General features: G+C 43.1%; 1 protein-coding gene and 1 long non-coding RNA gene across 13 annotated transcripts in view; one reads left to right on the top strand and one right to left on the bottom strand.

Annotated features, from left to right (window-relative positions):
* Positions 1-12,988, bottom strand: part of Rere (arginine-glutamic acid dipeptide repeats) — a 350,306-nt gene that overhangs the window by 151,668 nt on the left and 185,650 nt on the right. For all 12 annotated transcript variants that reach the window (XM_029475940.2, XM_029475947.2, XM_029475939.2 and 9 more), the window contains 3 exons: positions 9,350-9,455; positions 7,750-7,846; positions 78-182 (listed from right to left, as the gene is read on the bottom strand). In XM_029475940.2, coding sequence (XP_029331800.1) covers positions 78-182; positions 7,750-7,846; positions 9,350-9,455 — 308 coding nt within the window. The remainder of the gene's footprint in view (positions 1-77; positions 183-7,749; positions 7,847-9,349; positions 9,456-12,988) is intronic.
* On the top strand, positions 4,681-7,093 carry LOC147004049 (uncharacterized). The gene is made up of 3 exons (XR_015047277.1): positions 4,681-4,737; positions 6,614-6,691; positions 7,017-7,093. It is a non-coding gene; the product is annotated as an uncharacterized LOC147004049 (long non-coding RNA).

A 12,988-nucleotide genomic window follows, 5' to 3' on the forward strand; every position in this document is an offset into this window, starting at 1 on the left:
TTAAGCACAGACGTGTAAATGCACACGCACACACACATGTGAGTGAGAAAGGAAGTGGCCATAAGTGACTGACTTACCTTGTCTCAGGGTTGTAGCCTAATATGTAGAAAAATGAGTCCACTCGGGCTTTAAACTCTCGAGCAGCAAATATGTCAGAAAAATGGGAGATGTTACACTTCCCTCTGAGGAAAAAAACAAAACACAGAACATTTGTTTAAATTACTTTGCAAACCACAAAGGCACAGGGAGTGGGGTGGGGTGAGGGAAGCATAGAATATATAAAAATACAGTGTTCACATTTCATTGGCAATTTTTATTTTTGTTTTGTTTAATGCTTGCTTCAGTGAGCCCCATAAAGTATCACAGAGGAGAATAGTAACATCTCTAGATGTGACCATCAACAAAAGAAGAGCCACGCCCAGACGCCCAGGCACCAGAAACTCAAGGCACATGATAGAAGTGGCATGCTGTTCAGTGTACTCACCTTCCTGCACATGCACGAGCAAGCGCACAGACCGTCTCTGTCTCTCTCTCTCTCTCTCTCTCTCTCTCTCTCACACACACACACACACACACACACACACACACACACACACACACACACACACACACACTCACAGCAGAGTTTGGACAAGACCATGGTCTGTCTCAAAAGAAGGTACTATTTCCCAGTGTTTAGTGGGATGGATGAGAAGGAGTGAGTGTTAAATAGAAAACTGCCATCTTTTTCATCTGGTTGAAACATCTGGATTCAGAACTTTCTAGCATATAGTTAAAATCCTAGCATCAGGGAGGCTGAACCAGGAAGACTACAAACACGATGTATATACAGAAAAACTATCCTTAAAAACCAGGAGGAAAGACTCAGTAATCCTTCAGTGGGGCGTGCAGAGATGGGCTACACTCTGAAGACAGTCCAGTAAGGTCACATGCTAAAGGACAAACAGTGAGGACAGAGCCTTCCATAACACAAGGGAGAGATATGAATAGAAATCATGACCTAGAAACTGATTCCTTTAATGATAACAACTGGGAAAGTCGTCTTTTTACATATATGTAAAGCAAAAGGAACCACACGAGTAGGGAACACAGGATTCACAGCAGATGTCAGCAGAGAGCTGCTGATTGTCTTCCTCAGTAACAAGACAACAGAGGACCTCGAAAGAGAGTCCTTTCTATTTTAGGCCACCAGGTTAAAGTAGAGAATTGTTTTGAAAAATTACTTTCTCAGTTTCCAGCTAGTGTCTATGGCTATTTTCAGAATCCCATCTTGATGTTATGACTTGTGTATTTTAGGACGTGGCTGTGTGTAGTTTACACTGCAGTTTCTCTAGGTGTGACAATACACACAGAAATCAGCATAGTGGCCAGGACCAACACGCTTAACTGCAGGCAGTGCAGAAACCCTGCTTGCACCCAGATCCCTTAACAAGACTGACTTAAATCCTTCTCTAGTCAACCAGGACAAAAGCCAGGCCATTCTTTACACTTATTTTCTGTTTATTTGTTGTTATAAGCTGGGAATTTCTTCCTTCCTTCCTTCCTTCCTTCCTTCCTTCCTTCCTTCCTTCCTTCCTTCCTTCCTTCCTTCCTTCCTTCCTTCCTTTCTTTCTTTCTTTCTTTCTTTCTTTCTTTCTTTCGGTTTTGTTTTTTCAAGACAGGGTTTCTCTGTGTAGCCCTGGCTGTCTGGAACTCACTCTGTAGACCAGGCTGGCCTCGAACTCAGAAATCCGCCTGCCTCTGCCTCCCGAGTGCTGGGATTAAAGGTGTTCGCCACCACGCCCGGAATTTCTTTCATTGAAAATGATTTTTAGGGCTGGAGAGATGGCTCAGGGGTTAAGAGCACTTGCTGTTCTTCCAAAGGTCCTGAGTTCAATTCCCAGCAACCACATGGTGGCTCATAACCATCTGTAATGGGATCTGATGCCCTCTTCTGGGGTGTCTGAAGACAGCTACAGTATACTCATATACATGAAATAAATAAATAAATCTTTAAATTCTTCAAGAAAAATTTTAATCATATATTTAGTGCAACTGATTTTCCTTTGATCATTTCCAAAATGTAGGCCAAGAATATATGGCATTTTCATTTTTACAAACTTCTTTTGTTTTAGCTTTACTTCCCCCATATCAAAAGTTATTTTAAGAGAAGTATTACATTTCTGAGTATAGAAGACTTGTATTCTTTTGTTTTTCAGGGTAAGCTACTAATTTATTGAAATGTAATCACATAGACATTTTTGTCTTATGACTTAAAATACAAGCAACTTTGAAGGGTGTGACAAAGTAAGGCTGGAGAACTGGTTCAGCGCTTAAGAACACTGGCTGATCTTCCAGAGGACCCCGGTTCAATTCCCAGCACCCACATGGCAGCTCATAACTGTCCACAATTTCAGTTTGAGAGGATCTTACACTCTTATACAGAGACAAACACCAATGCACATAAAAGTAGATAATTTTTTTTTAAAGTGACAAAATACAGAAAAAGGTTGTGTACTATTACACAGAGTTCCAAGTTGACAAGCTTAGATCAGTGCTTAGGAAAAAACTAATGAAAGCTGTGCGGAACACAGTTCCAGCGCCAGTAAGCACAGAAGTCACCATTAAACAAACAGAAAGCTGACCGAGGATGGAAAAGTCACCAAGCACGGCCTCCTCCATCAGCTGATTAACACACTCACTGCAGTCACTTGGCCATGTCAGCATCTTCTCAGAGAAGTAAAGAGGATATCACAAGGCTCTTATGGAACCGCAACATTGGAACCCACAGAAAAAACTTAGAATGAAGAGACCTTAACTGCTAGCAGGGCAAAAAGATGCTAAGCATTGTGTGGAAAAGACAAGAGCAAGACCTGCTGTCCAACACACACATGAATGTTCTAAGAATGTTCTAAGTCCAAAACAGTGAAGCTTAAGCTAAAAGAGACAGAACTCTGCAATACATAAACCTTCTTAAGGGATTCTCTGCAGAGGTAATGAATCTGTTTTAACCATAAATATGGCAGCTGCTCACAGCAAAACAAGGAGGTAAATTAATGCAGGATGAACATAATGAAAATCAGAAGCTCTGAATAACTTGGTCAAGGGCCATGAACTTTAGAAATTTTACCCTAAGCTACCTTTCTAAACTATGACTCCCTAGGTAAGACGGTGACATGCAGCTTGAACTACCTTACTATGGTCTTTTTCCCCTTGTAACTACTAGAAATATGAGGCAGAGAGTGAGTAAGCTAAAACCCAGCCATCAAGTCACAGGCAACCTGTGACCTCCCATACAGTCCTCCCGTCAGGGCACTATCATAGCACACTCTCCCAGTCACAAGTCTCAGTCACAGAGCAGCTACTCCACACATCACCGACAGAGCGTCATCCTAAAGGGGAAAGCAACACGAGCCAACAGCAAGAGATGGGCGAGCATGTGGGCTCACGCATGCCCGGAGCTTTGCCAGACAGCTCCTAGGGCTAAGTTTAGCTCCCTGTACCAAAAGAATATCCAATCAAGCCACCTACTGGGTGACAAGAAACAAAATCCATGGATGATTATCATCAGTACCACAAATAACTGTATTATAAGATTTCCTTTCTTGAACACTAATTTTTATAGACCTTATTGAAATTCAGTAACTGAAAAAGAACATAAATTAGTAAGGCGACCTATACGAGACCTCTGTGAGTGCTTTCCACATGTCTGCTGGAGTGGACGTTAGGCCAAAAGATATATGTTCAAGTTATGATGCCGCTGCTAGGTCACATGACCCAGAGTAAGTGTCAAAAGGATGACTCAAAAATCAGCAAATTTGATTCTGTCACAAAGCTATGTCAAAGCAGGATTCAGCTGAAGTCATCTTGTTTGAATCTGGCACTTTCCACTGTTATGTCACAATGTCAACCAAAAATGCTACCTAGGCAACAGCATAACCCCAATCAAATGCTGGCTTCTGTGATGGCAGCGGTGAGTAGGGGTCATGAACTAAGGAAACAGGCACCTACTTGAAATTTACCAGAAAGGTAAAGATAGGGATGGCTAAAGCCAAGGGCCCAAAGCAGGCCACAGAGCAGTTGCATTGCTCAGCACACACTGCTCAATACAGCCCAGACTGAGGACGAATTTCTTTTGGGTAAGGAAAAGCTAAGATGTCACAATTTACAAAGCAAAGCCCACAGGGGAATTCTGTTTTTCTTTTGATTCACAGTGACTAAAGGACAAAGCTCTCCTTCTCTTTTATAACCCAACTCTAGCACCAGCTTGAAAGAAAAATATAGACATCAGATTCCTCACAAGTGAATGGGATGGCAGAACCCAGTCAATGGCTGCACACCGCAGGACTCCATGTACCGGAGTCCTTTGATCTTTGAAAGAATGGTACTGAGAGCCAACACCATGAGCCTTTCGCTTTTTCCTTTTTTTGTCCTCTGGTTTTCTCCATTATACTCATTTGATCCCCTTTCATGTGCCCATGAACTGTTTTATTTGTGTCCCCTTCAAAATTGAATTTATCTATAGTAACAGCACTGGTTTACATGTGAGAAAAAAGGAAGTGCCCTTCCCTGTGGGTAAGCTATAAAAAGAGAAATGGAGAGAACACGCTGAAGCCTCAACCATCCCGTCTCACTCATCAAAAGTTTAAGCTAACGGACCCTAACTCTGGAGAAGAAAAAAGGACTACATGAAGACTAATAGGGTTCTGCCACATCCTGTTTGATGGACGGCAACCAGAGACACCCAAACTTTCCTTGGTGAGATTGGTGAGATGCTACTGCAGAGAATGAGGTTAGAGCTGCACACTGGGCATCAGATGCTGGCAAATGCCACGGTTTCAACAACATTTACGTGTCCAGACCACAGAGCAGCACAGTGAGCACTTGTCATCCAGTCACCAGGTCACCGAGAAATGTGTCATTTAGGCCAAATAAAAGGAAACTGGAGAATTTTCCTCAATGAGAGGCTAGAACTACACTTCTCTGTGGCTGCCCAATACCAAATGGTCAGCCCTGAAAGCATACATACAGTAACAATAGAGACAGAACAGGGTGTACTTCTGTACTTAGGAATTCATAACATGCATCTTTATGTTACAATAATTCATGAAAAAAAGGTCATGAATTTGAAAAAAGAGAAAGTAGAAAAATATCTTATGGGAGGGCTTAGAGGAAGAAAAGGGATGTGAGATGATACATTCGATCTCAAAAATAAATCATTTAAGAAAAAAAATGGAGATGAAGGTTTCGTACCAGACCTACTACTATTTTTATAACATTTTTTAAAAATTATTTTTAAAAAGTATTTATTTAATGTATATGGGTACACGGTAGCTGTCTTCAGACACACCAAGAGAGGGCATCAGATCTCAGATGATTGTGAGCCACCATGTGGTTGCTGGGAATTGAACTCAGGACCTCTAGAAAAGCAGTCAGTGCTCTTAACTGCTGAGCCAGCTCTCCAGCCCTTTGTACAACCTCTAAGCTAATATAACAAAAGGATTAAAACAGTCAGTATGATTTACAGTCGGTAAAGATTCTAGTCAGATACCTGGGACAGGGCAGTGGCTAATGACTTCTCATACCTAGAAAGCACTGCAAGCCTAGAGTGACCCAGAAGGAGCACTGCAAGCCTAGAGTGACCCAGAAGGAGCACTGCAAGCCTAGAGTGATCCACATTTATCTGTGTCCAGCTACTACACAGTTCTTCTAAAAATGCTAAAAATTAGATGAGCATTACTATCAAATCTGAATAGTGTTAAAAATCCCCAAATATATTCATTTTAAGCAGTTCTGGACAACCAGTTACACCTTCCACTATTTCCTTAACTAGAACTTGAAGTTCTTTAAAACCGTGACCAAGCAGTGCGAGGCTGGAAAGAACAGAAGGTCGTCAGGACAGCCGCAAGTGGCCAGCTGCTCTGCATTAGCCACTTGTTCCTTCAGCCCAAGCCAACCCTCATTAACTGGCTCTGGTAGCATGTAGGCTTAATTAAAGCATGGGAACTCACCTTCAAAGGACAGACAAAAGCTTGTTGGAATTTGGGGAAAGTTTATAAACCACCCCAGACATTCTGGAAGTGCTGTGAAAGCCGGGTAGACAGTTAACCAACACATCCACTCCCCCAGCGGCAGAGCTCAGCACAGCACAGCACAGACCGACAAACCATGGCCCCACTGCCTGTTTTTACATAGTACAAGAGAACTATTTTACATCTTTTATTTTTTTTTTTTCAAGACAGGGTTTCTCTGTCTATCCCTGGCTGTCCTGGAACTCAGAAATCCGCCTGCCTCTGCCTCCCAAGTGCTGGGATTAAAAGCATGCGCCACCACTGCCCGGCCAATTTTACATTCTTTTTGTTTGTTTGGTTGGTTGGTTGGTTTTTCGAGACAGGGTTTCTCTGTATAGCCCTGGCTTTCCTGGAACTCACTGTATAGACCTGGCTGGCCTCGAATTCAGAAATCTGCCTGCCTCTGCCTCCCGAGTACTGGGATTAAAGGAGTGAGCCACCACGCCCGGCTTCAATTTTACATCTTCAAATAGTTAAAAAGAAAAAAAAAGTGGAAAACTCCTGAGAAGTGAAATTAAAATAAAACAATTCGTTTCCTAAAGTAACTGGATCTATCTCTACAGCTTTGCAAAGGAGACCGCTGGCTCTATCACTGAACATGTGACAGGTGAACACCACGTCAGGGACAACGGCATCTCACTGTAAGTAGTTAAGCTGAAGCCAGCAAGTTTCAATGGCTTTTATCGTACTCAAATTCTGTCGAATGAATGAAAGAAAGAAAAACAAAGGGAGGAAGGAAGGAAGAAACTAGGAGTTTTGTTGTTGTGATGTTGGCTACTGTGGAGATTTGAATAGCTTTGGCTCCAACAGCCTCATGTCTTTGAACATTTGGCCCAGAGGGAGTGGCACCATACGCAGGTTAGCCTTGTTGGAGGAAGTGTGTTATTGGGGAAGTTGGCTTTGAGGTCTTATATATGCTTAAGCTACGTCCAGTGTGATACATAGCCCTTTTTCTACTGCCTTCAGATCAAGATGTAGAACTCTCGGCTCTCTCTCAAGCACCATGTCTGCCTGCGTGCTATCATGCTTCCTACCATGATAAACTGTAAGTCAGCCCCAATTAAATGTTGCTTTAATCATGGTGTCTCTCACAGCAATAAAACCCAAACACACAGCTACTAGACTTATGTCATGTAAGAGGCCCCAAACCAGCCAGACATGTAGACACAGCATGTACAAGGGGACAGATCCTGCCCTGCTCTGGAGAGAGCATACAGGACAGAACAAAAGGGCACACACACTTTTAATCAGATGTGACGTCCAGTGACGTCCCCTCCTGCCTCAGTCTGTATCTTCAATACATTCCGCTACTCTTTAGCATGCTTTTTATTACAAATGTTCAGACATAAGAAAACTGGAAGAGGAGCTATTAAAAATTGCTGGTTTTTTCTTAGGGTTTCTTATATTTAACATTTTCTTTATCTGTTTTTCCCCCTCTATCTTTTGTAGCACTTGGGCTTGATTTTTACAAAGGTAACTGGAAAACTTCAGGGTATTTCACCCCAAAACTTTAGCAAATAATACTATGAAATATAGGAGAGGTAAAGTGGGGTTAGACAATCTCTGGAACTTCAATAAACCCAGGAAACAGAGGAGTGTTAGCTTGCCAAGACCATGAGTTGTCTGCCTGGCCACAATGATGACCACAGATCAGAGCAGAGTCACTCCTGCCCTCCAGACTCCCCCGCCGCACTCTTACCTTAGGGCAGCAGCATGGTAGGTGTCAACATAATCAGAAATGAAGAGTTCCCGGTTCTTGATGACTGGATCTGTGATGACAAGCTCTCTTCCAGAGTCTACCAACAAAAAAAATTGGTTAATTAACTAAGAAGGTATTAAAATAGTTTCCCAAAACAAGGAGAAATTTTTTGCAAAATTTTATCCTCAAGTTTACCTCCTACTAAAGACAAATAACACAGCCTGGTTATTATCAAAGTACATCCATCCGACAGGGAGGGGATGCGGAGCAGGAATGGCAGAGGAACATAAGTGCTCGCTCAGCTCTGACGGCTCAGACTGTTCACTACATCTTTCACCAAGTCCTTCTGTGCACTTAAGTGTCTCGGTGAGCACATAGGGGAGGGAGGAGGGGAGGGAGGGAGGGAGGGAGGGAGGGAGGGAAGGAAGGGAAGGAAGGAAGGGAAGGAAGGAAAAAAAGAGAGAGAAGTCCATTGCCATATCCAGTAACTTGTTAAATTATTTTTGTTTTTTAAGAGGAAATGACTTCTTAGTTTTATTGTTTTATCGTATGTGCATGTACATGTGTATGTACTCATATTCGGGCAAGCATATTCCATAGCAATGTGTGTGGAGGCCAGAGGACAACTTGTGGGAGTCAGTTCTTTCTTTCCATCACATGGGTTTGACTCCAGTCATCAAGCTTGAGAGCCAACAACTTAATCTGTCTAAGGTTGCTCTAGGCACCTCTCTAAATTCAACCTCTTTATGCAGAACGCCAGGACAAACCGCTTCACACAGCTCCAGAAACATGAGGCTCCTCTCAAGAACCTATTTCCAAGAACGCTCCCATCCATGTGCATAACTAGCACGCAGTACATTTCTATGGCGCTTCTTGTCATAGGCTCGGAGCCAATGAGAGCACCGTAAGAAAGGGAGGGGGTCAGCCGCCAGAGGCCTCTGTCCTATTCTGAAAGGCAGCTACGAATCCACATTCCAAAGTCCATGGACAGCTTTCCTATGAAAACCCTCTCTGCCTGGGACATAGAGAAATTCAGTAACACAAGCCTCCGATAAAACAAGGAACACAACCTCACAGGGTTTTAAATACTGTCTATCACTAGGTCAAACACAGGCGCTTCAAGAATTATATTACTGCTTATTTTTTTTAAAACTGTATTACCATGTGCTTAGAGGTTTTTTCCCTCAATATTTTTGTTTTGGTATTTTCTTAAAGATTTGGAAATTATGAATCTGTATGCATGTGTGTTGTGTGCACTGTGCATCCATGTAGGCTACAGTGATTGGATCCCCTGAAACTGCAGTTATAGGTTGCTGTGAGGTGACTGATGTGGGTGCTGGGAACTGAATGTGCATCCTCTACAAGAGTAGTAAATGACTTAGTCAATGAGCTATGCCTCCAGGCCTCTCTTTTGCTGTTTGTCTTTTAGGGAAAATGAAAAATAATGCAAAAGCAAGGGTGAGGGGATGCAGCAATGCTCTCTAGTGCACGTTCTTCTGAGAGAAATTCTACCAGAAGTAATATCCATTTAACTCATGTTCTAAAAAGAGCTTCACCAAAGCTCTGAGTTACAAGTGCATCATCACAAGGGCACACGTACCATTCTCATTATGCCGATCCTGAACCAAATGCTGATAGACAGAATCTGGGACTTCAGACTGACGGTAGTACCATTTGACGTTCATGAGTAGATGGTCCCTCTTACTCTGAAAAGGAAAATCTAACAGCGTTAGGAACAGGTTTCAGGTGCCTGCAAGTGCACATCATACCTACGCCCCAAAGCCCTGCAACAGTGGACAGGCAGGCAGCAGGAAACAGGATTAACAGCAGAATCCCTGGCCCCAGGCCCTGCAGCCCTCAGATCGGAACCCTGCCGCAACCCTGCAACTGCTCATCTCAGAGACAAGACACCTAGATCTTGAAGCTTCTCAGTGTGACTAATTCACTATTACATTTTCCCTTAATAGTAATGAAGATCGCTACATTAGAACGTACTTCTACCTCAATCATTAACCATTTTGGTAAATAATAGCCAGAGCACATTACTGAGGCATATTAAAAGTAACAAGCTAGAAAGAACTTACCCAGAGACACCTGACAGTCTCTTCCCCTCCAAGGTTTGCCTGTCACAAACTGTCTCAACTTCTCCCTTCACTGTGGGCCACAGAACTGTATAGAAGTCACTGCTGTATGCCAAAATGATGAAGCACACCACGGACAATAGGTGGTGATGATAATGTACACACAACAATAAGACCTGCCTCACTTATCTCGGATCCCAGAATAGAACAGCATATGTATTACTACTGGAAAATAAACAAAACAAAACCACAACAAAAACAAAGACCCTCATGTCCACCACTGTCCTAGAAACGTGTGTACAAGAACTAAGCATATAAAAGTTAACTTTGTTTTCTGCTCAATCAGTAGCTAAGACAGTGGCCATTGCCTCTTCTGTTTGAAGGCTACAGGGTACAGTCTGGAGTCAACTACTTGTATGTTAGGTTGTGAGACAGCTCAACCCAGAGAGCCCTTCTGTTTCATGACTACCTGAGGTAAGGGCAGTAATGTCCCTCTGGATAGCTTCTAACTTCTCAGAAGCTCAATGGCCACAAATATAGTGTCCAAAGCTCAAGAAATGCCTCATATTTGTAAAGACAGCTGAATTCTGAAGTACACCAGGGACCATCATTATTAAAGGAAGACATATCTTGGTTTACTGAAGGGACCAATGTAGTCTGCATTACAGGAACTCAAGGGCAGGCAAAAAACTGCCTTAAATGTCAACATAACTGAAAATGCAGAGTGCTGTCCCACAGTAAATACCACACACCCCACGATTCTTTGCATCAACTATTAAACAAGCGCAGCTACAGGAAAAGGGCACTGCCCATCGGCTTACATTAAGCAGACCATGCACACAAAGGGTAGGCACGATGTATAGGCCTTGGGTTGTAGCATTCATATTTTTACACTGAAAAGTTTACTGGAAAAAAAGTTAGTCTGTACTGTTTATTTTACAGAAGAAACATTGATGACAAACAGTATGAGAAGGTCACAGAAAAAGTGCTGAAGTCATTGTTCAAAGAAAGGAGCAGCCCCTTCTGTGGGAGACCATGACACAGCTGTGTATCCTGAGGGAAGATGGGAGGGATGCTTTCTCAGCAAAAGTAGAGACCAGAAAGACAGATGGAGTTGGATAGCAGCATGTAGCACAGAACGCTCCATGCTCATGCTGAGAAGACCTGGTTGAACCCTAGCCGCTGTCTGACCGCTGGGGTTGGTTTGTTTGTTTTTAACTCAGCTATGACCACAGACACAGGCACTCACAGGTAGGCACCAGGCATGGCAAGCGCAGCTAAAGCAGCCAGAGAACAGAACACGTGACCACACCGCACACACCTGGCAGAAGGCTCAGTCTGCCAAGACCCACGAGAAACACTTGTCCTTCCATTTTATCCCACGGGGAGAAAATTAAGAACATGATTGAGACAGTCACAAGCTCACCACCTTTGCAGCACTGACACATGCCTGAGGACTCCGTCCCCTTGCCACTGTTAAATGCTGCACCTTCCCTAAGTAATGGCAGGGAACATTGCTAACTATGTATGTGTGGACAAAATGAAGTCAAAGTACTTGAAAAACACAGACCTAAAAGATTTTTATCTGTTTTATTTAGGGTTTAAACACCAACAAAACAAAAAACAACAGCCAGAATGATCACATGAAACCTGGCCCAAGCACTGTGGAACAAAGGACACAGTTCACTAGACAACACAGGAAAGCCTGTCACCATGAACTCCCAATGTCACAACCATGTATGTGTGACTCTGGTCACTTTCTAAGATTCTGAGTTTCTTTTTTGTCCTGGAAAATGAGAATAATTTAAAGAACTTGTAAGAATGGAAAGAGGGCATCTGAACGCACGTGACTCTTTAAGGAAAGGCCCATCGTCTGTCAGGAACCTGTGTGGAGAGGCTGGAGCTGGTCTCCCTGCAGATCCCGAGAGCTCTGTGGAAGGGGTGGCACTGACCTCCAGCAGACCTTTACAGGCTCACAATGAGAAGTACTTCCCAGAGCAGCTGGGGAGGCAGGTGACCAGCCGCTCCCTCAACCAGGCTCCAATAGATTAAGCATCCACACAGTTCTGCAACACTTGTAAGATGCACGAAAACATGAACTCATCAGAAGACTCTTTGGAGTCAATGACTGGCAACTGTAAATTGTTTTTTTCTGAACCTAGCCAGAGATAACTGGAAATTGTTAGTTAGATGTGCTATTTCTACATTACTAGTTACCAACTGATGCACACATGCCCACTGATTCCATATAACAAAACAAAAACAAAAACAAAACACCTACTCTGGCTTGCTTATTAGCAGACCTGCAACTCTGAAAAACCTCCTGGAGCTCCTGGCGCAGTCTTGCCCATTGGCCAGGGGGCGGCAGTATTGTGTCAAAAACATAAACACTTCCACAAATATAGCAAAACAAAGGTAGAGTCGAATGAAAGAAAAAGTGAAGGGTGGAAGGTCAATCGAGTCCTAGGGTCTCTCCATATGTTTATAACTGTACGTCTCCACAGAACAGGACCAACGCACAAAATGCAACTACAGTGTGTCTCTCTTCACTGGTTTTACTTAAGTGTTACCATCCAAAGGGTTACGTCTTCTCTGGAGGACACTGTCTGCTGCTGGAGGAGCTCTCAGGTCAAAGGCCGACTGCTCTTCCGAAGGTCCAGAGTTCAAATCCCAGCAACCACATGGTGGCTCACAACCATCTGTAATGAGATCTGACTCCCTCTTCTGGTGTGTCTGAAGACAGCTACAGTGTACTTACATATAATAAATAAAGTGTGTCTGAAGACAGCTACAGTGTACTTACATATAATACATAAGTACACTTACTTACATATAATAAATAAAGTGTGTCTGAAGACAGCTACAGTGTACTTACATATAATAAATAAATAAATCTTTAAAAAAAAGAAAAAAAAGACTGCTGTTTAGCCGGGCGTGGTGGCGCACGCCTTTAATCCCAGCACTCGGGAGGCAGAGGCAGGCGGATTTCTGAGTTCGAGGCCAGCCTGGTCTACAAAGTGAGTGCCAGGACAGCCAGGGCTACACAGAGAAACCCTGTCTCGAAAAACCAAAAAAAAAAAAAAAAAAAAAAAGCCACAGCACACTGGGGGTTGCTGGACATTAATTATGGGAAGGCCTCCTCTGATTCCTACTCTTTA

Source organism: Mus caroli, unplaced genomic scaffold, assembly GCF_978045245.1.
Source record: "Mus caroli unplaced genomic scaffold, Mus_caroli_1 scaffold_6, whole genome shotgun sequence".
NCBI lineage: Eukaryota > Metazoa > Chordata > Mammalia > Rodentia > Muridae > Mus > Mus caroli.